Here is a 27,999-nt window from a genome sequence, read left to right as displayed (position 1 = left end):
CACCTCGTGCTGACTCCTTCTTGCTGTGCCCTGTATCTACAAATCTCCTAAAGATTCCTCCGGCCATGCACTTCCAGCCCAGTCCTCTGGCTGCACCCTCCATGCTTACAGATCTTTTTGATCCCTCCAATAATTTGCCTGCATCTTCCATGTATGGAGTGCCTGCTAGACTCTCACATGGAATGGTTGCTTCCTGCACACATGAACTTCCGGCCAGTCCTGCCTGCTAAGTTGCCTCAGTCGTGTCTGGCTCTTTGTGACACTATGGATCATAGCCCACCAGGCTCCTCTGTCCATGGGATTCTCCAGGCAAGAATACTGGAATGGTTTGCCGTGCCCTGCTCCAGGGATCTTCCCCACCCAGGGATGGAACCTGCATCTCTTATGTCTCCTGCATTGGCAGGCAGGTTCTTACCACTAGTGCCACCTGGGAAGCCCTAGTGATAATGCCAATCCTATCTGAGGCTGAATACTACACCTCTTCCCATGAACCTCTGCTATGTCCACTGATTCATATGCTGTTGGTTCTTTAAAAGGACTCGAATACTCCCTCAAGCCTTCTTCTTCCTGCCCTGCCACCCTTAGGCTGCATGCTCCCTCCACCCATTGCACCTCTTGACTAGTCTTTCCGAACTCTCCATACACGCACCTGCTGATGACTGCCCCACAAGCACTCATGGGCTTCCTGGTGGTTCTCGTAGGCTCACTGCATGTTTCACTCATGCATTGCCTACAGGCCTTCCTCCTAAGGTGGCTGAACCTTCCTATCCTATAACTATTGCCATTTCTTCCACTAGATTCTCCCTCGAGCAATGATCCTACTGGATCCCACTATAAGCTGGGTATTTTCCCAACCCACGTATTTTTCGCAATTTCCATCCTTCTACTGGATGTTCCCTCTTCTCATGTACTTCCATATATCTCGGCCTCTTGGATGGCTGTCATCAACAACCATGGATCATCTTCCAGTACCTTCCCTTCGGCGGTTTCAGTGTACATATCTGTACCCTGATATGCCCTATCCTAGGCTGGCTTCATCTCCACTCATGAACCTTTGGTCTTTCCTTTGGCTCTATGCTCCCTCCACCCATTATCTGCCCATGTAGTCCTACCATGAGCTCTATGTTCCCTCTTGCCTTGCATCTCTTGCCGAGATGTTACTTAGTCTGGATGCTTCCTCTTTCCATACACATCTTGGTGGATTTTTACCCAGGCTGGTTGCATCCTCCAGCCACACACATCCTACCCGATCCTACAACAGCCTGGCTACACCTTTCAGCATGCATCTCTTGCTGGCATCCTATAAGCTAGCTTCATTCTATACCTACACCCTTCTATATGGCAGATGATCCTTCCTTAGGCTGGCTGTACTGCACACACAAAAAACTATTACGATGTGCTTGCCCTAAGCTGGTAGCAATGTACAATAATGGACATTCTCCACATTCTTAGCCCAAGACTCATGCCTTCTCCACCCATGCAGATCTTACCATGTCCTCCTCTAAGGTGTCTGTAAACACCTTTCAGTTCAGTTCAGTCGCTCAGTCATGTCCGACTCTTTGCGACCCCATGAATCGCAGCACGCCAGGCCGCACACCAGGCCTCCCTGTCCATCACCAACTCCTGGAGTTCACTCAGATTCATGTCCATCGAGTCAGTGATGCCATCCAGCCATCTCATCCTCTGTCGTCCCCTTCTCCTCCTGCCCCCAATCCCTCCCAGCATCAGAGTCTTTTCCAATGAGTCAACTCTTCACATGAGGTGGCCAAAGTACTGGAGTTTCAGCTTTAGCATCATTCCTTCCAAAGAAATCCCAGGGCTGATCTCCTTCAGAATGGACTGGTTGGATCTCCTTGCAGTCCAAGGGACTCTCAAGAGTCTTCTTCAACACCACAGTTCAAAAGCATCAATTCTTCGGCGCTCTGCCTTCTTCACAGTCCAACTCTCAGATCCATACATGACCACAGGAAAAACCATAGCCTTGACTAGGCATACCTCAGTCGGCAAAGTAATGTCTCTGGCTTTTGAATATGCTCTCTAGGTTGGTCATAACTTTTCTTCCAAGAAGTAAGCGACTTTTAATTTCATGGCTGCAGTCACCATCTGCAGTGATTTTGGAGCCCAAAAAAATAAAGCCTGACACTGTTTCCACTGTTTCCCCATCTATTTCCCATGGAGTGATGGGACCAGATGCCATGATCTTCGTTTCCTGAATGTTGAGCTTTAAGCCAACTTTTTCACTCTCCTCTTTTATTTTCATCAAGAGGCCTTTGAGTTCCTCTTCACTTTCTGCCATAAGGGTGGTGTCATCTGCATATCTGAGGTTATTGATATTTCTCCCGGCAATCTTGATTCCAGCTTGTGTTTCTTCCAGGCCAGCATTTCTCATGATGTACTCTGCACAGAAGTTAAATAAGCAGGGTGACAATATATAGCCTTGACGTACTCCTTTTTCTATTTGGAAACAGTCTGTTGTTCCATGTCCAATTCTAACTGTTGCTTCCTGACCTGCATACAGATTTCTCAAGAGGCAGGTCAGGTGCTCTGGTATTCCCATCTCTTTCAGAATTTTCCACAGTTTATTGTATCCACACAGTCAAAGGCTTTGGCATAGTCAATAAAGCAGAAATAGATGTTTTTCTAGAACTCTCTTGATTTTCCTATGATCCAGCGGATATTGGCAATTTGATCTCTGGTTCCTCTGCCTTTTGTAAAACCAGCTTGAACATCTGGAAGTTCATGGTTCACGTATTGCTGAAGCCTGGCTTGGAGAATTTTGAACATTACTTTACTAGCATGTGAGATGAGTGCAATTGTGTGGTAGTTTGAGCATTCTTTGGCATTGCCTTTCTTTCACAGGACTGGAATGAAAATGGACCTTTTCCAGTCCTGTGGCCACTGCTGAGTTTTCCAAAAACCTCTCCCAGACTGGATGCTTTCCACCTACACACGTACTGCCCGATCTCCTTTGGATGGTGTTCCCCCACCCCTACCAAGCATGAATGCTATCCAAGTCCCTCCCTAGGCATAAAGTTCGTCTCATCCACGCTCCTTTTACCTACTCATCCCCCAGGCTGCCTTTACAGATCGTGTCCTTCCAGATCTTTCACATAATCACCTCCATACAGAACTCATACACCACTGGCCATGTCCTACACTTTCTGGCTGCATCCTTGGATGCACTTTCACCAGAATACTCTTCTAGCCTGCATCCTTTCTCCACCTATTCACCTCCATGCCCTCCCTAGCTTAGCTAAATTATTCAGTCAGACATTTCTGGTGACTCTCCCTGAGCTAGGTATAAACTTCCTGATTGACAAGGATCCCAGGTTCTCCACCAGACTAGTTGCTCCCCTCTCCCATGAGCTACACTCTGGTCTACCACTTGGCTGGATGTTCGCTTTGCCCATAAACCACCTACCTGATCTGCCACAGGATTAATATTCCATCCACCGCCCTTCCCCCTCCCCTTTCCCCTGATGCCAAGATCTTACCTAGCCTGAATACTCCCTTTTCTCTGATCTTTCTGGTTTCTGACAGAGGCTGGCTGCAACCTCTAATGATGCATATGCAACCCAGTCTTACCATAGCCTGACTACACTTATAACCCATGCATCTTCTGGCCTCATGTTCCCTACACTAGCCGAAACTTCATCCATGAATCTCCTACTAAAGGCATTCTACACCGACGCTCCACCTGCAATCTCTTTCTGTATTTTCGATGATCCATTCACTGTTCACTTCTTCCCGATCTTCCTCTAGGTTGGCTGCATTCTCCACAAATGTATCTCATCCCAAATCTTCCCCTAGATGGGATGCCTTCATGCATACGTATTCTTCCTTATCCTCCTCCAAGTTTGTAATTCCTTCCAATAAGGTACCTCCTCTGTCATTTTCCCCTAGCCTAGAGTCTCCCTTCATCCATGCACTTTCCACCAGATCTTCTGCTTGAATGGCTTTCCCCTCTGTTGATCAATGCTCTCTCTAGGCATTGTGTCTGTGTTAGTCACTCAGTCGTGTCCAATTCTTTGTGACCCCATGGACTGTAGCCCAGCAGGCTCCTCTGCCCATGGAATTCTTCAGGCAAGAATACTGGAGTGGGTTGCCATTCCCTTCTCCAGGAGATCTTCCTGACCCAGGGATCAAACCCAGGTCCCCTGCATTGCAGGCAGATTCTTTACCGTCTGAGCTATAAGGGAAACCCTTAAAGCTTCCCTAGGCATGAAGCTCCCTATAACTATGTACTTCCTGCCTGGTTGTCTACTAGGCTAGCTTAACCGTGAACCCAACATCTTGCCAAGTCCTCCACAATGTTGGCTGCATTCTATACCAATGCACCTCCTATCCTGTCCTTCCCTTTACAGTTTGTACTCTGATCTGAACATCCTCCAGAATACTTTCCTAGTCTGGATGTTCCTTCCCCTCCAGCAGCTCTCGTCATGTCCTCTAGGTTTCTTGCACTTTCTATACATATACCTCCTGTGAGGCCTCACCTAGGATGGATGCACCCTTCATCCAGCTACTTCATGTTGGAACTCTCTTAAGCTGACTGCACTAATAATTTATGCATTTCAGCTGAATCCTCCTTTAGGCTGAATACCTCCCCCATCCATGTATTTCCTGTCAGAACATACACTAGGCTGGCTGCAGTCTCTATCTATGCACATTCTGCAGTCTAGCCCTAGACTTTCTTCACCAATACACCTACTGTCATACTCCAACCACCCCACCTGAATCTCCATCCAGGCATATCCTGCCAGGTCCTCAGTCTCTTGGGGATGCTATAAACAAAATACCAGACTTGAGTAGCCTTTAAACAACAGGCATGTTTTGCCCACAGTTCTGGAGGCTGAAAGTTTAATAGCACAGCACAGGGATGGTCAGGTGAGGGCCTTCTCCTAGGTCCCAGGCTCCTCATGGTATACTCACATGGCCAAAGGGCAAAGGATCTCTCTGGAGCCTCTTTTGTAAGGCAATAAATTACACTCATGAGGCTCTACCCCTCAGGGCTTGAACACCTCCTGAAACGGACTTCCCTGGTGATCCAGTGGCTAAGAATCCACCTTGCAATGCATGGGATGCAGGTTCAATCCCTGGTCAGGGGAACTAAGATCCCACAAGCTGTGGGGTAACTAAGCTTGGGCACCAGAACTACTGAATTTCACATACTGCAACGAAGATCCCACGTGCTACAATGAAGATCTGATGCAGCCAAATAAGTATTAAAACACACACACACACACACACACACACACACACACACACACACACAAAACACCTCCTAACAGTCCCACTTACTAATGCCACCACATCAGGCATTAGGATATAAACTTTCAGGGACACAGACCTTCAGACTGTAACATCCTCCCCTAGTCTCGTGCACTCTGCAGCCAGGTACCTCCTGCTGGCTCCTCTCTGAGGTAGGGTAGTCCCTCGTCAAAGGTCTCTATCGATGTTTCTTCTACAATCTTGTGTACTCCTTCCTCCATCAATGTTCTCCTATCTGGACATATCTGCAGCTGGGTACATCAACCATGCACCTTCTTTCATATCCTATGAATAAGCTATTTGTGCTCCTCCTTCTCATGTACTTCTGGCTGGGTCTTACCTTAACTTGGCTACAGACTGCACTGATTCACCTCCTGCTATGCCTTTGCCTAGGCTGCTGACACTCTACAGCACCCCCCCCCCAGGTGTTCCCAAGACAGGCTGCACCCTGCACCCACACACTTCCACCAGATGCTTCCTTACGATGGCTAAACCCTCCATTCACATACTACCTGCCATGCCTCGCCCTGGGCTGCATGCTCCCCTCACTCATGGACTTCCTATTGGAGGTGACATAAGGCCAGCTGTACCTTTTGCATGACCTTCCCAGGTGGCTCAGAGGTAAAGAATCCACCTGCAATGCAGGAAATCCAGGTTCTATCCCTGGGTTGGGAAGATCCTCTGGAGTAGGTAATGGCAGCCCACTCCAGTATTCCTGCAAGGGAAATCCCACAGACAGAGGAGCCCAGGGGGCTATAGTTCATGGGGTCTCAAAGAATCAAATACAACTCAGCAACTAAACAACAACAACCTTTCACACAGGCAACTACTGCAAAGTGGTCCTCTAGGGCATATACTTCCTCCAACCCCTCATATCTTGTCAAGTCATATGCCCTCTGCTATATCTTACATAGGTTGGAATCTTTACTTAGGCTAAGCCTACCATTTCCTCCCCTAGGCTGTCTACATCTACTATCCATGCACCTGTGGCAAAGTCATCTCCTACTCTGGACATTCCCTATGCTAATTTGCTTCCTGCAAGATTCTACCCAAGAATGCCTGCAACCTACATCCCTGCACATCTTTCTGGTCTTCCCCTAAGTTGGAAGCTCCTTGAACATGCACTTTTGGCCAGTCTGTTACCAAAGCCTGCAACCAAGCACCTCCCTCAAGGTCCCTCTGGACAAGGCTGATGAAACCTTGTCCCTAATATAAGTTTAGGCTGGTTTGACTACAAGAGCTGGGCCCTAAATTTTATGTAAATTTCTCTCAAATTTGCTCTATCTCAGGCCCAAATCTCTGCTTCACAGGCCCAGAAATAAACATTTTTTATTTTTACAATGTCTGACACAGTTTATAAAGGCTCACGAACCACCGAAGGAGTTTTCAGCATGCTTTGCCTCTTTCCACAGCTTTGTCTCCCATGGTCTCTACATATAATAACTTGGCTTATTCATACCTTCAATGAGAGGTTTCTGTCTTGGATTTTGAGCATATTTTTATTACAATACTTCTTAATAAAATCTTTCCTTACTAATTTCTAGACTTACTTTTTTTTTTTTTTACCTTGACAATATGGTGTTAGTCTCTCAGTCATGTCGACCTCTTTGTGACTCCAAAGACTGCAGCCCACCAGGCTCCTCTGTCCATGGGGTTCTCAAGGCAAGAATACTGGAGTAGGTAGCCATTCTCTTCTCAAGGGAATCTTTCTAACCCAGGGATCAAACCAGTCTGCAGCATTGCAGGCAGATTCTTAACCATCTGAGCCACCAGGGTCAAAATGGTGACACAACTCAAATGGAGTGGTGCTTGCAACCTTAGACCTACTGTTTTCAGCTAGTTAATAATGCCGGTCTCCAGGACTCTGTGCAACCTTTTCATGACTGGAGTGATCAGGATTCCTGGTGGGGAGTCACAAGTCATTATCCCTTCTTCCAGACATTTGTCTTTCTTAATATAGTAAGGACTTAACCTTATTTTCCCCGACTTTCAAACCTTTATGGTTTTCTGTCTTCCATGTCTGCTTTACTGAGTGGGGGTAAATGACCTTGAATCTTTCATGGGAAATCACACTTTTGACTAAAGTTCAAATTATTTTTTTTAATTGGATAAATGTGACATGTAGCTTTGTGTAAATTTAAGGTTGTTACTTTGAAACATTTATATATTATAATATGACTTCCACTGTAATGAAACTTATCCTATTATATACTTATAGTACAATATTCTCGTCTGTGTTCAATGAACCATATGTTAAATCTCTGTGGTTACCTTAGTACTCATTAAAAATCTGTATCTTTAAGCACCATCAATCTAATTCTCTGACTGGCCCCCCACTCTCCAGTAATTACCATTTCACTTTTTTTAAATGTTAGATTTTTTTTCAGATTTTACATAAAAATGGTATCTTACAGTAAGAAGAGATGGCAAGAATACACAGAAGAACTGTACAAAAAGGATCTTCACGACCCGGATAATCACGATGGTATGATCACTCATCTAGAGCCAGACATCCTGGAAGGTGAAGTCAAGTGGGCCTTAGAAAACATCACTATGAACAAAGCTAGTGGAGGTGATGGAATTCCAGTAGAGCAATTTCAAATCCTGAAAGATGATGCTGTGAAAGTGCTGCATCCAATATGCCAGCACATTTGGAAAACTCAGCAGTGGCCATAGGACTGGAAAAGGTCAGTTTTCATTCCAATTCCAAAGAAAGGCAATGCCAAAGAACGCTCAAACTTCCACACAATTGCACTCATCTCACATGCTAGTAAAGTAATGTTCAAAATTCTCCAAGCCAGGCTTCAGCAATACGTGAACCGTGAACTTCCAGATGTTCAAGCTGGTTTTACAAAAGGCAGAGGAACCAGAGATCAAATGGACAACATCCGCTGGATCATGGAAAAAGCAAGAGAGTTCCAGAAAACATCTATTTCTGCTTTATTGACTATGCCAAAGCCTTTGACTGTGTGGATCACAATAAACTGTGGAAAAGTCTGAAAGAGATGGGAATACCAGAGCACCTGACCTGCCTCTTGAGAAATCTGTATGCAGGTCAGGAAGCAACAGTTAGAACTGGACATGGAACAACAGACTGGTTCTAAATAGGAAAAGGAGTACGTCCAGGCTGTATACTGTCACCCTGCTTATTTAACTTCTATGCAGAGTACATCATGAGAAATGCTGGCCTGGAAGAAACACAAGCTGGAATCAAGATTGCTGGGAGAAATATCAATAACCTTAGATATGCAGATGACACCACCCTTATGGCAGAAAGTGAAGAGGAACTCAAAAGCCTCTTGATGAAAATAAAAGAGGAGAGTGAAAAAGTTGGCTTAAAGCTCAACATTCAGGAAACGAAGATCATGGCATCCGGTCCCATCACTCCATGGGAAATAGATGGGGAAACAGTGGAAACAGTGTCAGACTTTATTTTGGGGGGCTCCAAAATCACTGCAGATGGTGACGGCAGCCATGAAATTAAAAGACGCTTACTCCTTGGAAGAAAAGTTATGACCAACCTAGAGAGCATATTCAAAAGCAGAGACATTACTTTGCCGACTAAGGTCCGTCTAGTCAAGGCTATGGTTTTTCCTGTGGTCATGTATGGATGTGAGAGCTGGACTGTGAAGAAAGCTGAGTACCGAAGAATTGATGCTTTTGAACTGTGTTGTTGGAGAAGACTCTTGAGAGTCCCTTGGACCGCAAGGAGATCCAACCAGTCCATTCTGAAGGAGATCAGCCCTGAGATTTCTTTGGAAGGAATGATGCTAAAGCTGAAACTCCAATACTTTGGCCACCTCATGCGAAGAGTTGACTCATTGGAAAAGACTCTGATGCTGGGAGGGATTGGGGGCAGGAGGAGAAGGGGACGACAGAGGATGAGATGGCTGGATGGCATCTCTGACTCGATGAACGTGAGTCTGAGTGAACTCTGGGAGTTGGTGATGGACAGGGAGGCTTGGTGTGCTGCGATTCATGCGGTTGCAAAGAGTCAGACACGACTGAGCCACTGAACTGAACTGAACTGTCTTTCCCTGGCTTATCTTGCTTAATATAATGTGCTAAAGCTCCATTCCTGCCACTGATTTTTACCGTATTAATGTCCCTGAGGACTTCCCTATAGCTCAAACAGTAAAGAATCTGCCTGCAATGCAGGAGACCATGGTTGGATCCCTGGGTTGGGAAGTTCCTCTGGAGAAGGGAATGGCAATCCACTCCAGTCTTCTTGCCTGGAGAATTCCATGGACAGGGAAGTCTGCTGCTGCTACTGCTAAGTCGCTTCAGTCATGTCCGACTCTGTGTGACCCCATAGACAGCAGCCCATGAGGCTCCCCTGTCCCTGGGATTCTCCAGGCAAGAACATTGGAGTGGGTTGCCATTTCCTCTCCAATGCATGAAAGTGGGCTATATTTCGTGGGGTCTGAAAGAGTCAGACACGACTGAACAAACAACACACACACACACACACACACTCCCTGAGCCTTCAGGGATGCTGAATCTAGACACCTGAACACACACACACTCTCCCTGTCTTCAGGGATGCTGAATCTACACACCTGAACACATACACACACACAGCCCTCCCCCTCCATCCCACCCTGGGTCTCTCTCTGGAAACCACATCTTGGGTTTAAGACCAAGGCCTTTAACACTGGCAGGTGTCAATTTTATTACCCTCCAACTCACCAATAACCCCCAGGTGCCTCTCATACAGGATACATGCTCCATATTTTCACTTTTAATTCCATCTAATTTCTCTAAAAAAGGCAAACATTTGGTGACCAACAATGTAAGATTTGAACAGCCTCTTTGGCGATCTTGGGTTCTCTCCAAACCAGTTCAATTGCTAGGGGCTCCACTTTAAAACCTTGCCCAAACAATGTCCTGCTTATTTTATCTAGTAGAAAGAGTCAGAAAAACCCATTTCCTATAAAATATCTTCATAAGGAACTTCCCTGGTGATCCAGTGGCTAAGACTCTGTGCTCCAAAAGCAGAGGGCCCAGGGTTCACTCTCTGGTCAGGGAACTAGAAGCCACATGCCACAACTAAGACCTAATGCAGTAAAATAAATAAATATTTTCAGAAATCTCCTCAGGATTTCCCTGGTGGTCTAGTGGTTTCGTGGTGGTCCACCTGCCAATTCATGGGACATGGGTTCAATCCCCAATCCAGGAAGATCCCACGCGGTGGTGCAACTAAGCCTGTGCACCACAACTACTGAAGCCTGTCCACTCTAGAGCCCATGCTCCACAAGAGGAGTTGCCACAAATAAGAAGCCCACACAACGCAACTAGAGAAAGCCTGTGAGCAGCAATGAAGATCCAGGGCAATCATAAATAATTTTTAAAAACTTCAGAGGCCATTATTTCTTTCAAAGACTATCTTCATTACACAAAGCCTCCTAAGACCTCTCTCTTCCCATCTTTTCTTCACCCTCTTTCTTAACCATTTTGATCTAAACTTAAATGCCCTTGAATCCTTTATTCTGTTGCCCTTCAACTATTCAACCTCCTCCACCTCTGTCAGACCTTTCTCTTTCCTCTCTGTCTCCCAATTCCCTCCAGTCACTTGAGTATTAAGCTCCCCTTCTCCTACTGGGGGCTCTTTAGACACTCAAGGGCCCCAAGATCAACCAACTGAGAAGACAATTTTCAAACCCTCGTCTTGATCTGATATTCATGGCATTGTTAAATATCTTCTGAATCAGTGGACAAACCACAAGGGATGTTCGAATCACTTCAGACTATTCCTCAGAACCTGCTCACCAAGCCTCCTGACCTTTCTCAAGGGGTCAATCTCCTCGATCCAGGAGATAGAACCCTCTGGTTTGGCTAGATGAGTCACCACAAATGAAGACATTCTGACGGGTCAATATAGTAGTATATCTTTCTACAAATCCATTAAAAATGGTGACAAGCTTCCTTTGTCTATCACGTTGGCTTTTACTTTCAAAATTGATTGGTCACAAATACAAGAATGCAGACAATGGCACAAACCTGTTTCCGACTTTCAACCTAGGTTAACAATTTTGGAAGGACAAAATTGTTAGTCTCTTTCCAAGTGATCACACAATTCCAGCTTTAATCACCAGTTTTCTTAATAGACTAAAGTCCTTAATAGAGAAACCATACAAGCATAACATAAACTGGCAGGTAGATCTCCTCTCTGGACTCAAGCTCTGGCTCGACATCATGAGGATGTCATGCTTGAAAAGTCTGAATCCACAGAACATAAGCTCCTGGTTCATCAACTGAGACAATTACAAAGAAAGGGATCTAATATATATGGCCTAATTCCTTTTGGAAACCCTCTGTTGACATAGATATTTGAAAATATATATTTTTTAATTTTTAAAATTTTTATTTTTACTTTATTTTGCTTTACAATACTGTACTGGTTTTGCCATACATTGACATGAATCAGCCACGGGTGTACATGAGTTCCCAATCCTGAACCCCCCTCCCACCCCCCCACCCCATATCATCTCTCTGGATCAACCCCGTGCACCAGCCCCAAGCATCTTGTATAATCACTAAATCAGCAACTGTTCAGTTTAAAGCAAAAGAGAAAACGAGAGACTAGATCTTTTCCCCAGTGATATCCTTCTGAAGGATTAAGGCCCCTCTGTCCATGAACACTCTGAAACACTGAGAAATCATAATATGTTAATGGATGTTCAATCACCTTCCTAGTGGACACAAAGTCTACTTACTCTATTATCAACTCAGATCTTTTTTTAATTTTTTCATTTTTTATTTTTATTAGTTTTTTTATTTTTTTATTTTTTTAATTTTAAAATCTTTAATTCTTACAGGCGTTCCCAAACATGAACCCCCCTCCCACCTCCCTCCCCATAACATCTCTCTGGGTCATCCCCATGCACCAGCCCCAAGCATGCTGTATCCTGCATCAGACATAGACTGGCGATTCAATTCTTACATGATAGTATACATGTTAGAATGCCATTCTCCCAAATCATTCCACCCTCTCCCTCTCCCTCTGAGTCCAAAAGTCCGTTATACACATCTGTGTCTTTTTTCCTGTCTTGCATACAGGGTCGTCATTGCCATCTTCTAAATTCCATATATATGTGTTAGTATACTGTATTGGTGTTTTTCTTTCTGGCTTACTTCACTCTGTATAATCGGCTCCAGTTTCATCCATCTCATCAGAACTGATTCAAATGAATTCTTTTTAACAGCTGAGTAATACTCCATTGTGTATATGTACCACTACTTTCTTATCCATTCATCTGCTGATGGACATCTAGGTTGTTTCCATGTCCTGGCTATTATAAACAGTGCTGCGATGAACATTGGGGTACATATGTCTCTTTCCATTCTGGTTTCCTCGGTGTGTATGCTGAGTAGTGGGATTGCTGGGTCATACGGTAGTTCTATTTGCAATTTTTTAAGGAATCTCCACACTGTTCTCCATAGTGGCTGTACTAGTTTGCATTCCCACCAACAGTGTAGGAGGGTTCCCTTTTCTCCACACCCTCTCCAGCATTTATTGCTTGCAGATTTTTGGATCACAGCCATTCTGACTGGTGTGAAGTGGTACCTCATTGTGGTTTTGATTTGCATTTCTCTAATAATGAGTGATGTTGAGCATCTTTTCATGTGTTTGTTAGCCATCCGTATGTCTTCTTTGGAGAAATGTCTATTTAGTTCTTTGGCCCATTTTTTGATTGGGTCGTTTATTTTTCTGGAATTGAGCTGCATAAGTTGCTTGTATATTTTTGAGATTAGTTGTTTGTCAGTTGCTTCATTTGCTATTATTTTCTCCCATTCAGAAGGCTGTCTTTTCACCTTGCTTATAGTTTCCTTTGTTGTGCAGAAGCTTTTAATTTTAATTAGATCCCATTTATTTATTTTTGCTTTTATTTCCAGCATTCTGGGAGGTGGATCATAGTGGATCCTGCTGTGATTTATGTCTGAGAGTGTTTTGCCTATGTTCTCCTCTAGAAGTTTTATAGTTTCTGGTCTTACATTTAGATCTTTAATCCATTTTGAGTTTATTTTTGTGTAGGGTGTTAGAAAGTGATCTAGTTTCATTCTTTTACAAGTGGTTGACCAGTTTTCCCAGCACCACTTGTTAAAGAGATTGTCTTTACTCCATTGTATATTCTTGCCTCCTTTGTCAAAGATAAGGTGTCCATATGTGTGTGGATTTATCTCTGGGCTTTCTATTTTGTTCCACTGATCTATATGTCTGTCTTTGTGCCAGTACCATACTGTTTTGATGACTGTGGCTTTGTAGTAGAGCCTGAAGTCAGGCAAGTTGATTCCTCCAGTTCCATTCTATTTCTCAAGATTGCTTTGGCAATTCGAGGTTTTTTGTATTTCCATACAAATCTTGAAATTATTTGTTCTAGTTCTGTGAAAAATATGGCTGGTAGCTTGATAGGGATTGCATTGAATTTGTAAATTGCTTTGGGTAGTATACTCATTTTCACTATATTGATTCTTCCGATCCATGAACATGGTATATTTCTCCATCTATTAGTGTCCTCTTTGATTTCTTTCACCAGTGTTTTATAGTTTTCTATATATAGGTCTTTAGTTTCTTTAGGTAGATATATTCCTAAGTATTTTATTCTTTTCGTTGCAATGGTGAATGGAATTGTTTCCTTAATTTGTTTTTCTACTTTCTCATTATTAGTGTATAGGAATGCAAGGGATTTCTGTGTGTTGATTTTATATCCTGCAACTTTACTATATTCATTGATTAGCTCTAGTAATTTTCTGGTGGATCAACTCAGATTTTTGAACTCCCCTCCCTCAGAATACACAAAAAGCTTCTGGGATGGAATTGGACCACACCTTGCCATTCCAACCACTAACCAACTCATTTGAGTGTATTCACAACAGCGCTTTCTCCTTAGCTCAGCCTCTTGGACAGAGACTCTCCATCTGAATCATTCACATAAATGCTTCCCCCAAATAACTCACTTTAGAAATCCCCTATTCTGCGAAAATGGATACATGTATATGTGTGATAAGTGTACATGTGAGATATGTGTACATGTGAGATACATGTATATGAGCTGCTCTGCTGTGCACCTAAAACTATCACAACATTATTAATTGGCTATACTCCAATACAAACTAAAAAATTTAAAAAAAGAAGAAATCACCTATTCCTTCCCAATACACTTTTTTTCCCCCAAAGGCCTATATCAACTCAGCTGGGCTTTGCCATTTGTTTGCTATTCAATCTTGAGCCAGAAAAGAAACCACTCACAGCTTCAGTTTATCTATAAACAAATGAGGGAATTTATCTCCCTAAATTTTGGGCTGCAATGAGACACATAGTTCAGTTTGAATTTTAAGATGTTTGCCTATCAGCTGTGCACTTCAGGATGCATTACTCATTTTCTGTGAGGATCCATTTCTTCATATGTATAAATATAGTCAATATATACAGACTTGCTGTAAGGAGTAGATAGGTATTGTAGGCTCTTCATACAAGATCAAAATAATCATTACTACTTCTCACTACACAGGTTTCTGCCCTCTTCCCTCTCCTCACCACACCACTAACTCATATACTTCTCTGGGATTTAACTTAACACACGACAATTTCCTTGCATATATCTAGGAACTGAAAGAAAAAAGCTAGATTTTTTTCTGAAACACTAAACGTGAATTCTCAATCCTTTGTATCCTTGTGATTCTCTATGAATTGGTGCATAGAATAGTGCAGATATATGTTTGGTATTTAAAAAACTTGCTGAATAAACAGTTTAAACAAAGACAGTAGACAAACTGGGGTGAAGTTATTTTAGATAAATGAATACAACAAAAATATGAGGTCAGTTTCTCTGCCCCCGAAGTCTGTTCATGTCCATAGAGTAGATGGAGGCCAGAAACCCATGGGTCCTCCCACTATGTCACCTTCCATGACAAACTGATCAACTCATCTATTTCATTCTGTTTTAAAATCATTTTTCTTTTACTATCAATTAATTTAGCAAACATTATGTTAGTTTCATGTGTACAATGTAGTGATTTGAGATTTGTATATATTGTACAATTATCACAATAAATCTGGTTAACATTAATCACCATACATAAACAACTTTTTTTCTCATGATAAAGAACTTTTAAGATCCACCCTCCTAGCTATTTTCAAACATGAATACAGTATTATTAACTATATTCACCATGCTGTACATTACATTCCCACGATCTGTTAGCTCATTTTATAACTAGAAATACATACCTTTTGATCTCCTTCACCCATTTTGCCCACCCCTTACCCCGTCTCAGGCAACTGCCAATCTGTTCTCTATGAGCCCACCATTTTGTTTGCTTTTTAAAGATTACACATATAACTAAGATCATCCAGGACTTCCCTGGTGGTGCAGTGGATAAGAATCTGCCTGCCAATGCAGAGGACATGCCGTGGAGCAACTAAGCCCGTGAACCACAACTACTGAAGCCTGCGTGCTGCAACTATTGAAGCCTGAGTGCCTAGAGACTGTGCTCTGCAATGAGATGCCACAGTAAAGAGTAGCCCCCACTCGCTGCGACTAGAGAAAGCCTGCACTCAGTGTAGCCAGAAAAAAATTTTTTTGTAAATTATCCAGTAATTAGCTTTCTCTGTCTGACCTATTTCTCTCTATAGCCTCTGGAGAGAGCACCCACTGCCCTCCTGACACTGACACTTGGATTCTGACTTCGCAGTTGTGAGAGAATAAACTTTTGTTCTTTGAAGCCACCAAATCTGTGGCAATGTTTTATAGTAGCCACAGGAAATTAATCTAGTTCCTTATGAAATAATAGGATTTCCCAGGTGGCTCAGTGGTAAAGAATCCTCCTGCAATACAGGAGATGCAAGAGATGCAAGTTCGATCCCTGGTTTGGGAAGATCCCCTGGAGAAGGGAATGACAACCCACTCCAGTATTCTCACCTGGGAAATCCCATGGACAGAGGAGTCTAGATGGCTGTAGTCCATGGGGTCGCAACGAATGGGACATGACTGAAGCGACTGAGCACACACATGAAATAATAACCAGAAGGCGCGTGAGAATGTCTTACTCTACCTGGATACCTCAAACTTAATATAGTCAAACATCCTTAAGTACTTCAAGAACTAACTAAGTATGCTCATACTTATCACCAGCAGGTTAAGTCTGCCTTCTCACCTCTTTTAGTCTTCAATTAGAGGATAAACTCCTTTGGAAATGACATTCTCAAAAGATTCATCTCAAACTTAGATGGACAGAATCTTATAGTCCTTTTCACAACTAATGCCACAGCCTAACTTCAAGGTAGTGAACACTGGATTTACAGCTCCAAACTTGAAAACATAGTATATACCCAGAATGACCACTGTACACTCCATCCATCCACCACCTACCAAGTCCTCCCCTAGTTGGGATACGCCCTCTACACATGTCCTTCCCATTGAGTCTTTCTCTAATCTGTCTGTATCCTCGATCTGTGCACTTTCAGCCAGGCTGTCTGTTAGGCTGCCTGGACCATCCATCCATTCGCCTCTTGTCAAAACCATCTTTAGGCTGGATGCTCCCCACGTGCACAACCTGCTGCATCTTCCTCTGAAAGAAAGTACTTTTCACCCATGTACGTCCTGCTGAATCCTCTCCTAGACTGGATGCACCATCCACTAATGAACCTGCAGCAGGGTCCTCCTTGAGGCTAGCTGCCTTCTGCATTTATGCACTCCCTGCCATTTCCTCACATGAGCTGGCTGCAACATGCAACCGTGCACCTTTAGCCGTATCCTTCTAGAATGGATGTTCCTTACCATGAACGGACATGGTGCCATAATTTCCCACAGGATAAATACTTCTTCCTCTGGAGTCCTAACTTAGGATAGCTTCACCCTACATTCATGCACCAAATGATTACCTTGGCCCCTGGGCTGGCTGCATCTTGCATCCAGGCACCTCCTTTAGAGTGCTCACCTAAGCTGGATGTGCCATCTACCTTCACATCTTCTCTCATGTTCTCTCCTCGGCTCGCTACACTCTCCACCCATGTTTTTCCTGCCACATGTCCCAAAGCTGGCTGCAACCTTCCCCCATGCAGTTTCTAATAGGGTCTCCCAAAGGCTGATTACACTGCGCACCCATGCTACCCATGCTGGGGCTTCTCCAGCCACGTCCTCCCTGAGACTGGATGCTCTCTCCCAAGCATCACCTGAGTAGACTTCAACTAAACAAGGTGTTTTCTCCAATCATGCATCTTCTGCCAGGTCCTCCCCTGGGCTCGATGTTCCCTTTATCCATTCACTTCCTGTCAGATCCTCCTATAGGCTTTCACACAGTTTCCCCAGACTGGATGCTCCTTCGACCAATCCACTTGTTGCCATTATACAACTAGGCTAGGTGTCACCTCCATTCATGCGTTTTCTGCAGAATCTCCTTTGGGCTGGCTGTATTCAACACACACACACACACTTCCTGTCACATCCTCCCCTAAGTTGTATACTCGCTCAAACTCTGCATTTCTGCCAGGTCCAAGAATGAGTGTACCATGCACCCATACATGGCCTTCCACATCGCCATCCCCCAGGCTGGCTTTACCATTCACAGATACACCTGCTAAAACCACTCCTAAGCTGGATGGCTCCCTCTGCACTTCCTGTTGGATCTTCCCCAAAGCAGGCTACAATCCCTACCCCCACACACACCTCCCTCCATTGACTCAACTAGGCTGGACACAAGCTTCACCTATGCACCCAGTTAAGCTGGCTTAACTGTGCATTGAAGCATACTCAGACACATTCCCTCCAAGTCTTGTGCTTTCAACCTGTGCATTTCCTGTTGGATTTTCCCCTTGACTTTCCATATGCTCTAATCATGCACTTCCTACCAACTTCTCTCCTAGGCTGCCTGTAACCTCCACCTATGCAGCTACAGTTTCATCCTACTATAACCTGGCTGCAGGCCCTGGTCACACATTTTTTGAGAAGGTCCTCCCTACGATGGCTACATCCTCCAATACCACAGCCACTCAACAAACTAGGAACAGAAAAGAACCTTCTCCACATGGTAAAGATGGCAAAACCAATACAGTATTGTAAAGCAAAATAAAGTAAAAATGAAAATTTTAAAAAAAGAGCATTTATGAAAAACCCACAGTTAACAGAATGCTCAATGACAAAAGCCTGAAAGCTTTCCCCATGAGATCAGGATCAAGACTACCATGTCTGCTTTTGCTATTTCAATACTGTACTAGAAGTCTGTGCCAGAATAATGAAGCAAAAATAAATAAATAAAAGCTATACGAATTAGAAGAAAAGAAACAATTACTTGTGTTTGCAAATAACATGATCTTACATAAAGAAAATCTTGAATAATCCACTCCTCTAAAGAAAAAGATGATTAGACCTAATAACAGACTCAATAAAATTGCAGGATAGACAGCCAAAACATAAAAATCATTTGTATGTTTATGCACCATCACCGAACAATAGCAAAAAAAACCTAAGAAAATACTTTCATTTATAATAGCATCAAAAAAACAAACAAACAAACAAACCACTTGGGCAGTACTCCCAAAGCAATCTACAGATTCAATGTAAGTTCTATCAAAATCCCAGTGACTATGTATGAAAAATTGAAAAGCTGGCCCTAAAATATGGAATTCTGAGGGACCCCATATAGCCAAAAATACCTTGAAAAACAAGAATAAAGTTGAAGTACTCACATTTCCCAATTTCAAAACTTACTACAAAGCTACAGTAATAAAGCAGTGTGACACTGACACAAGGATAGGTATATAAATTGAGTAGGATTAAGATAGGAAGGAAAGGGCAGAACTGACTTGAGTTGAATTTATAGTCCAGAAATAAACCTATTCATCTTCAGTTAAGTGATTTTTGACTACGGTACCAAGACCATTCAATGGAGAAAGAATACTCTCTTGAACAAATGGCAAAAGGACAACTGGATAGACATACATTAAAGAATGAAGTTAAATTATTAACTCACACACTAAAATATTAATTGGATCAAAGACCCAAATATAAAAACTAAAACCAGAAAATTCTTACAGTGAAATTAGACCTCTCATCTTACACTATCCACAAAATCAATCCAAATGGATTAAAACTTAAAAGTAAGAAGATCTGAAACTGTAAATTCCTAGAAGAAAACATAGGGGAAAAGCTTCATGACACTGGTCTTGACTGTAATTTCATAGATATGTCAACAAAAACAAAAACTGGTGAGACTACATCAAACTAAAGCTTCTGTTCAACAAAGGACATTATTAGTAGAATGAAAAAGCAGCCTAGAGAACTGGAGAAAATATTTGCAAACCATTTTTCTAATAAGGGGTTAATTTCCAAAATGTATAAGGAACTCCCACAACTCTACAGCCAAAAAAAAAAAAAAAAAAAAAGCTAATAACCTGATTTTTAAATGGGCTTGAATAGACATTTCTCCAAAGAAGAGGTACAAAAAGCCAAGAGTATGTGGAAAGATGCTCAGTATCAATAGTCATCAGAAAAAAAGAAAATCATCACTATGAGATACTATCTTACATTTGTTAGGATGTCTTTTTTTTTTTTATTTTATTTTAAAGAAACAGTAAATGTTGTCGAGGATGCGAAGCAAACTGTTGGTGGGAATTTAAAGTGGGGCAGCCTCCATGGGAACTGTATGGAGTCTCCTCTAAAACATAAAATTAAAACTACCATACGATCCAGCAATCCTACTTTTGGATATTTATTGTAAAGAATTAAAAATTAGGAACCAGAAGCGATATTAGCACTCCAATGCTCATTAGAAGACCCTTCATAATAGCGAAGATGTAGAAATAACTTAAATGTCCATTGATGGATGAAGGAACAAAAAATGTGGTATGTACAGACAATGGAACATAATTCAGCATTAAAAAAGAACAAAACTCTGCATATGCAACAACATGGATGAACTCTGAGGACATTATACAAAATTCAATAACCCAGTCACAGAAGGACAAAAACTGCATGCTTCCACTTAAATAAGCAATCTAAAATAGTCAAACTCAAAAAAGCAAAGGACAGAATGTTCACTGCCAGGTGCTTGGGAGGGGGAACAGAAAAAGAAGGAGTTTCTTATCAACGGGTATAAAATTGTTGTTACACAAGGTGAATACATTCTAAAGATATGCTGTACAGTACTATGTTTATAGATAATACTATATTGCATACTTAAAAATCTGTTAAATATGTAATCTTAAATGTTCTTAGCACAATCAAATTTTTTTTTTAAACCTTGAAAGAAAATATAACAGTAAATATTCGTGACCTTGGATTTGGTAATGGTTTCTTAGTCATGACAACCAAAGCACAAGCAACAAAAGAAAAAGCAATTAAATTGGACTTCATCAAAATTAAAACCTTTTGTCCACCAAGGGCGTTACTAAGAGATTGAAAAGATAACCCACAGAAAAGGAGATATTACTAGTGAATCATATATTTAATAATGTCTTTGCATCCCAACTGTATAACGAATGCTCATAACACAACAAAATGACAAAGACCCAATTTAAAAACTGGCACAGGATTTAAACAGGCATTTCTCCAAACAAGATATTCAAATGACCTATGAACACATGCTGTTGCTGCTAAGTCACTTCAGTTGTGTCCGACTCTGTGCGATCCCATAGACGGCAGCCCACCAGGCTCCCCCATCCCTGGGATTCTCCAGGCAAGAATACTGGAGTGGGTTGCCATTTCCATCTCCAATGCATGAAAGTGAAAAGTGAAAGTGAAGTCGCTCAGTCCAGTCGTGTCCAACTCTTCGCGACCCCATGGGCTGCAGCCTACCAGGCTTCTCCATCCATGGGAGTTTCCAGGCAAGAGTACTGGAGTGGGTTGCCATTGCCTTCTCCAATGAACACATGAAAAATACTCAAACTCCTTAGTCATTCGGGAAAAACACATCAAAATGAGTTAAGACACCAACTCCCATCCATTGGGATGGCTATAAAATAACAAAGGAGAGAGAGAGAAGTAATAAACTTTAACATGGATGTAGAGAATACAGAAATCTAATACCATTTCTTGGGGTAATGTAAAACGGTGCAGCACTCTGGAAACAGTTTGGTGGTTCCTCAAGCAGTTAAAGATAGAGTTAACATATGACCTACAATTTGTACTCCTGTATATATATCCCAAAGAACCGAAAACAGGTGTTCAAAGAAAAACTTGTACACGTCTGCTCCAAATGTCTAAACGGTTCAAATGTCCAAACAATCCAAATCTCTGCCCATCGATGAATGGATAAATAAAATTAAGACACTCAATGGAATGTTAATCAGCCATTAAAAAGGGATGAAGTCCTGATTCATGCAACAACTTAGATGAACCTGAAAACCCTGTGCTAAGTGAAAGGAGCTAGACACAAAAGGTCATGCGATGCCATTTACATGGACTATCCAGAATGAGCAAACCCACAGAGACAGAAATCAGAGTAGTGCCTGCCAGGACCTAGGAGAGAGGGGAATGAGGATTAACTTAATTGGCATGGATTTCATTTTGCAGTGATGAAAACTCTCTGATAATAAACAGAGCTGATGACTTCACAGCATTGGAAATGTACAAACATTATGCCCAAATTCAAGTGGATGAGGACAAACCACCAAGAAACATATTACCTACATAATATTGGTGTCTGTGTGTGAGGGGAAAAAAGAAGTAATGGCACAGCATCTAACTTTGAAATAACAGAGAATCGCAAAATAGTCACTAGGTACTCACTGGAAAGAGCAGCTAAAATTGGGAGGGTTTTGGCTTTTCCATAGCAGGCAGGGGCAAGGAGCATACCTCAAGAAGGACCAAAAGTACTGGGGCAGAATACCACTGTGAATTTTCAGAACTGGTACCTCAGTATTGCCTTCTAGGACAGGACTTCAGGAATAGCAGTAACTCTGGGGTTGGAAGTAATTCAGGATGGAAATGACAAGAGAGATGAAAGAAAGAAGGTCCAAAATTGTGCTGTCCACACATGTGGCCACTGAGCACTTGACATGAGGCTAGTCAGAATTGAGATATGATGGAAGAGTAAAGTAGGTACCAGACTTCAATGATTCAGTAGAAAGGAATGGAAAATAACCCATCAGCAATTTTTATATTACTTTCATATGGAAAACATATTTTAAATAGATGGAATTTAAAACATTATTAAAGTGAATTTTATGTTTCTTTTTAGAAAAAAAATTGACAAGATAATTGTTAGTTACATTGTGTGGCTGGTATTATATTGCCAATGGGCAGCTCTTCGTATTAGTGACATCTGACATGCCTATTACATACCTCAAGTGAAAAAACCAATTATGCAGCTGTATGAATGGAGCACAAGGGAATGAGTAAAAATGAACATACATATTTGCAATTCACCAACTTGAAATGACATTTTAAAAAATGAGATTAGATAGGATTCCCTACAAAGTGAATATGTCTAGGAAAAAATGACCTAAAACTAAAACCTTGGGAATTCTAACACAGAAGTATGGAAGATGAAGAAGGTCCAGGAGAATATGAAGTGAACATAAGAGGGAAGTCTCTAAAGATCAAGAAAGGACATGTATAGAGGCAAAGAACTGACCAACTGTATTAAATGCTGCCCAAAGGTCAAGCAAGATGATGTCCAACATCATCTTGATTGGATTCTACAGTGTGGAGGTCTGCCATGTGATGGTATTTGGTACCTCCTTAAGAAGAGAGTGTAAGAAGGACTCAATGTCAAAAGGAAGGTAGAAGAGCCTGTGGCCCACTGGGGCTATATAAATTTAGGTGTGGCAGGCCAGAGTTAAGGATGTTTGGTTAGGGTCCACAATTGGGCAAATCAAATGCCCAGGAGATGAACTAGGATGCTTAGATCTTTGATTCCACCTACAATGCTGGCTCAATGAAGCCAGACCTAAGGCTTGAAGTATTGCTTTCCTCAGTCTCTGGGATATGAGGGGGTATTTTGTCTACCCCTTGCTCCCCAAAACAGTGACCACCTGGCCACCTTTTGTGCCCAAAATCAAGCATATCACAGGCCTAGCTCTTCTTTCCTTAGGAATAACTTTGAGAATAGGACCTTGCTGGCTCTGAAAGTGTCCTTAGGGGATCAGGGTACCTTATATATTGGACTGGCAAATAAGGTCATTTGAGTTTTTCCATAAGCTGTAACAGAAAAACCCAAATGAAATTTTTGACTAAAACAATATTTTATACAAAAGTAATAGAAGGTCAGGGGCCTTATCCCATTGTCCCTGTGGACTTTTAGCTCTGGTATGAAATTTAGAAGAGGAGTGCCCAAGTAGGGCCCTCAAAAATACAGGCCTCATCACTATGGCCCTTCTTGACCCAGTCAAATACCAGTACTTGCCATAACACCAGAAAAGCAGAAGAGAGGAGAACCTAGAGATTATCATGTTATTAATAAATGAAATCAGAAAGAGAAAGAAAAATATATATTATTTATATGTAGAACCTAAAATACGACATAAATGAACTTATTTACGAAACAGAAATAGCTTCAGACACAAAAAAGAAACTTATAGTTACCAAAGTGGAAAGGATATGGGGGAAGGGACAAATCATGGGTTTGGCATTGGCAGGTATAAATAACTATACCTAAAATAGATAAAGCAACAAGGACCTAGTGTATAGTACAGGAACTATATTCAATATCTTCTAATAAGCCATGATGGTGAAGAATATGAAAAAGACTATATATATTGAATATATGTATAACTGAATCACTTTGCTGTATACCAGGAACTAAGATAACACTGTAAATCAATTATACATCAATAATAAAAAAATACATCTACTCAGAGTATATGTAAAACTGGCCAAAAAACAGAAGAGAGGGGAAATATGGGAGAAGGAGTTCATTTTAGTGATTGGGCTTTGTTGTTTTTTTGTTTTGTTTTCACTTTACTCACATGAATATGGTTTCCTACCATCCTTTCAGAACTTAAATTTCTGAAAAACAGGTAAGTTTAGTCTCATCTCAGAAATGATATGGTCAAAGTGAAAACACAAGTGAATACATATTCTGTTCACAGCTTAGTGTATCCCTATTTAATTCTATACAACTGGCCATGCACAGACACAAATACACACCCTCACATAATCTGCTCACAACTCAGTCACAACTGTTTTTTTAAATGCGATTATCTATTAACATGTTTTTTCACTTAGTATTTGACCATTTTATCATGCTAGTCATTAACTTTGAATAATTGCCCAGCTCCCTTCCACCCTCATCTTGTAGACTTCAGAAGCCCCTGTTCTCAACACACAAACTTTTTTCTTCTCTAAAAACCAAGACCTCCCCACCTCAGGGTTCTGACTTCTGCTGTTTCTTCTTTCTTGATTCTGGGTCTTCCTCCTAGCCCTCCCTAGTCCCTCTATGTTATCCTTCTCCTTCACACACTTGATAATGCACTGCTTCTTCCTGACCCTGGGCACCTCCATTACCCTTCCATTTCTCCAGACACCTTGGTTTAAACTCTACTTCTCTTGTCCCCATTGTAAATCACCTATACTAATAGGGTATGAATTGGCCAAATAGAAATTTTATGGTCATAACTCCATTTCAAATAAAAGCCATAGATGATGACTCTTCATCCCTTTTAAAGAGTTAAGTAGCATTTTTTAATCCTCCAAATACAATATAAAACAATTTCAGAGACAATAAAAAAAATTACATTAAGAAATGAAACCAACACTTAAACTTATTAAAAACAAATCACTCTATGGAGAGATAATTGCCTATAATTTTTCAAAACTGACTGAAGATATCAAGCTACATGACTAAGAACTCCTACAGACTTCAAGCAAGACAGATGCAAAGAAAATCACACCTATAAACATCAGAATAAAACTACTGGGAAAAGTATTAAAATAATCAATGAGACACAAAAATCGCTAGATAAAATACACTATTTTCATAGACATGAACATTCACTAATTACAATAATATAGACTTTGCAAAATAACTTGTAATTTCAAAGCAATTTCAAACAAAACCCCAATGGGCTGTTTCATACATATTAGGATGTATATGAAAAAGAAAAGGGTTATGAAAGGTGAATAGTATGAAAACACTCTTGAAAAAGAATGAAGTGAGATACTTAACCTACAACATCAAAGTTTTTTATAACAGTGTGGTATAAGTGCACATAGAGACAAATGACCCAGATATACGGAAGAGTCTAAACTTAGATTCACAATTAAACCTATTCCATTTCAGGGCTACAGTGCTAAATTATGGGAAAAGGGGGTCATTTTTAAATGCTTCTTGGCAATTGATTACCCATATGGAAGCAAAGAATACAATGGGAATCATACGGAAGCAAATTTCAGGTAGGTTACATTCTGTGAAAAGTAGGACTTAGAGCACAGAGAGAAAAAATAAGACTATCTTATATACTTTCGGATTAGCAAAAGATTTCTTAGTTAAAATATAAAAAGCACAAACTGTGAAAGATAGTAAAATTCAGCTCCATAAAAAATTTAAAACTTAGACAACAAACTGGAAGTATTTGCCCGCATTAACCAGAAAAAGGGTTATAAATAATGCATATCTTTAAAAGAATGAGTATAAATAAGCACTTCACAGAAACATAAATGCCCAAAGACATGAACAAAATAAGTGTTTACTTTTACTTGTAATTATGGAAACATCGGAATGAGACACCCTTAAAGAAAATTTCATTCTATAAGAAGGCAACTTGGAAAAGGGAAATTTCAACGCAGGAGCAGAGGCAGGCCCTTTCAAGGGGTGGGGGGCTGGAATCTAGGGTTAACATCAAATTAAGAGCTGACTGCTAGAGTCACGGGGAGGAGAGTATTTTAAATTGCTCGGAATGTTAGTGGCTATAGCAGAACTCTTGGAAACCTCATAGGTGAACACCAGCAGGCAGCCAGATCACTGCAGTGGGTGGATGGGTATCTGTTCCAAGTTGGCTTCTTGGAGGTTGCTTACAGAGGTCACAGCTCAGTAAGCAGGGGCTGGGGTAGGTGCTCTCTCTTGTGGCCTGCTCCCCTTGGAGAGGCAGGGCTCGGGGGGCATCCAGTCGAGGCAGCAAGGCTGGCCTATCTCTAGGAGGACTAGGCTTGGAGTTGAAGCTCAGGTGAACCAACTCATCATTGTCATGGCAGGGGAGAGCATTTCCAGACAGAAAACCCAGTGAGGGAAGAGAGGGGCTCAGGCCAAGAGACCTCAAGGAAGAGATGCTCTCCACTCACTGCCCAGCAAAATGAAAGGAGAATGTGCCGAGAGACCCGGATGAGGCACTAATGCAGATGGCATTACCACCAGTGCCTAGGGGGAGACGAGCCTTCCTAAAGTCAATCTAGGGGGATAAGCAGGACTCAAGATGAAAAATGGCGGCAGCGAAGCGCCGTTCTTACCTGTGTTGGCTCAGGAGGACTGGGCCTGGCATGGGGTCATAGCCGTGGAGAGCAGGGCCTGGCCGGGATCCAAGACTCCAGACAGAAGCCTGAGAAAAGAATGCACCAGCTGGGCTGAGGTTCTGGAGTAAACGGCAGCAAGAGTCAGGCCTCTGAGTCCCGGAAGCTCAAAGAAACGGAGAGCATGCTGGAGGATCCCGGGTCTGGGCAGCCTCTTCCCCGTGGGGCCGCTTTCTGGCATGCTTTCTCCCTAAACCAGGGTTGGCGCTCGTCTGCTGACTGAGCCAGTGGCGCTCGGCGATGCAGTGGCTTCGCTCCCAGGTTCACGGGTTGAATTCTGGCCCTTCTGCGCCTCCGTACCTCTGAGCTCTGAGCGAGAACTCGTGCAGCTGCGAAGACCAGACCTTCTTCACCTGTGCAGAGTTTAAAGCGAGCAGGTGTGGGCCGTCAGTGATATGGAAATGGAGGCAGCGGTGAAGGAAGCTTTCAGGAGCTGAGCTCAGTGGTAAAGGGTCACTTGTTCAGTCATGTCACACTCCTTGCAACCCCATGGACTGCAGCACGCCAGGCTTCCTTGTCCTTTACCATCTCCCGGAACTTGCTCAAACTCATGTCCATTGAGTCGGTGATGCCATCCAACCATCTCATCCTCTGTCCTCCCCTTCTCCTCCTGCCTTCAATATTTCCCAGCATTGGGGTATTTTCCAATGAGTTGGCTCGTCACAGAAGATGGCCAAAAGTATTGGAGTGTCAGCTTCAGCATCAGGAGGGTCACTTGAGAATGGGGGAATCCAGGCATCAAGACCTGGGTTGCTAGTCCTGCTGATAAGGGTAGCGGCAGAGAAGACCTCCTTCTTAGGGCTACTGGCCGCCTCACCCTTCATGAATTTAAACTGCTAGTGCTTCTCTCCTCTTTCCCCTATCATTAGGTAGTCATAATGCCAGGTTCTCAGAAACAGAGAGGTCCTCCCCTGCAAACGCCGTCTCAGGAAGAGCCCGGGTTAGCCGACGGAAGAAGGTGGGCGGACCTTGGTGGAACCTTAGTTTCTGATTGGTGAGCTGGATATCACATGACCCTTCTCATCTCCCTAGAGCCCAACCCACATCTTTCTGGCAGCAAACAAGAGTGCGCACCACCGTTTTGGGGTCTGCCCTGGAATGCTCAGTAACATGAATTTCCTCACTCTTTAAACATAGCCCCTAAAAGTGTGTTTGACTGTGTATAGGTAGGTGGGGCTCTCACGATAAACAATTTGAATGACCTCACATCAGCGTGTTAACATCCTTTGGGTAGCTCAAGGTCAAGAAATCACTTCAAAGAAATACCACACTGGTCAGAAAGAAATAA

General features: G+C 42.3%; 1 protein-coding gene across 1 annotated transcript in view; it reads right to left on the bottom strand.

Moving 5' to 3' along the window:
• The window catches only part of LOC105605424 (histone H2A-Bbd type 1-like), a 32,393-nt gene extending 5,403 nt beyond the window's left edge, over positions 1–26,990 (bottom strand). Inside the window, exon 1 of the mRNA XM_060407426.1 lies at positions 26,652–26,990. Coding sequence (XP_060263409.1) covers positions 26,652–26,683 — 32 coding nt within the window. The 5' untranslated portion in view covers positions 26,684–26,990. The remainder of the gene's footprint in view (positions 1–26,651) is intronic.
• Between the last annotated feature and the right edge of the window lie 1,009 nt (positions 26,991–27,999).

The sequence above is a fragment of the Ovis aries genome, chromosome X (genome assembly GCF_016772045.2).
Source record: "Ovis aries strain OAR_USU_Benz2616 breed Rambouillet chromosome X, ARS-UI_Ramb_v3.0, whole genome shotgun sequence".
NCBI classification, from domain to species: domain Eukaryota; kingdom Metazoa; phylum Chordata; class Mammalia; order Artiodactyla; family Bovidae; genus Ovis; species Ovis aries.
The sequence above is the reverse complement of the archived record's forward strand: the minus strand, read 5'-3'. Positions and strand labels throughout refer to the sequence as shown.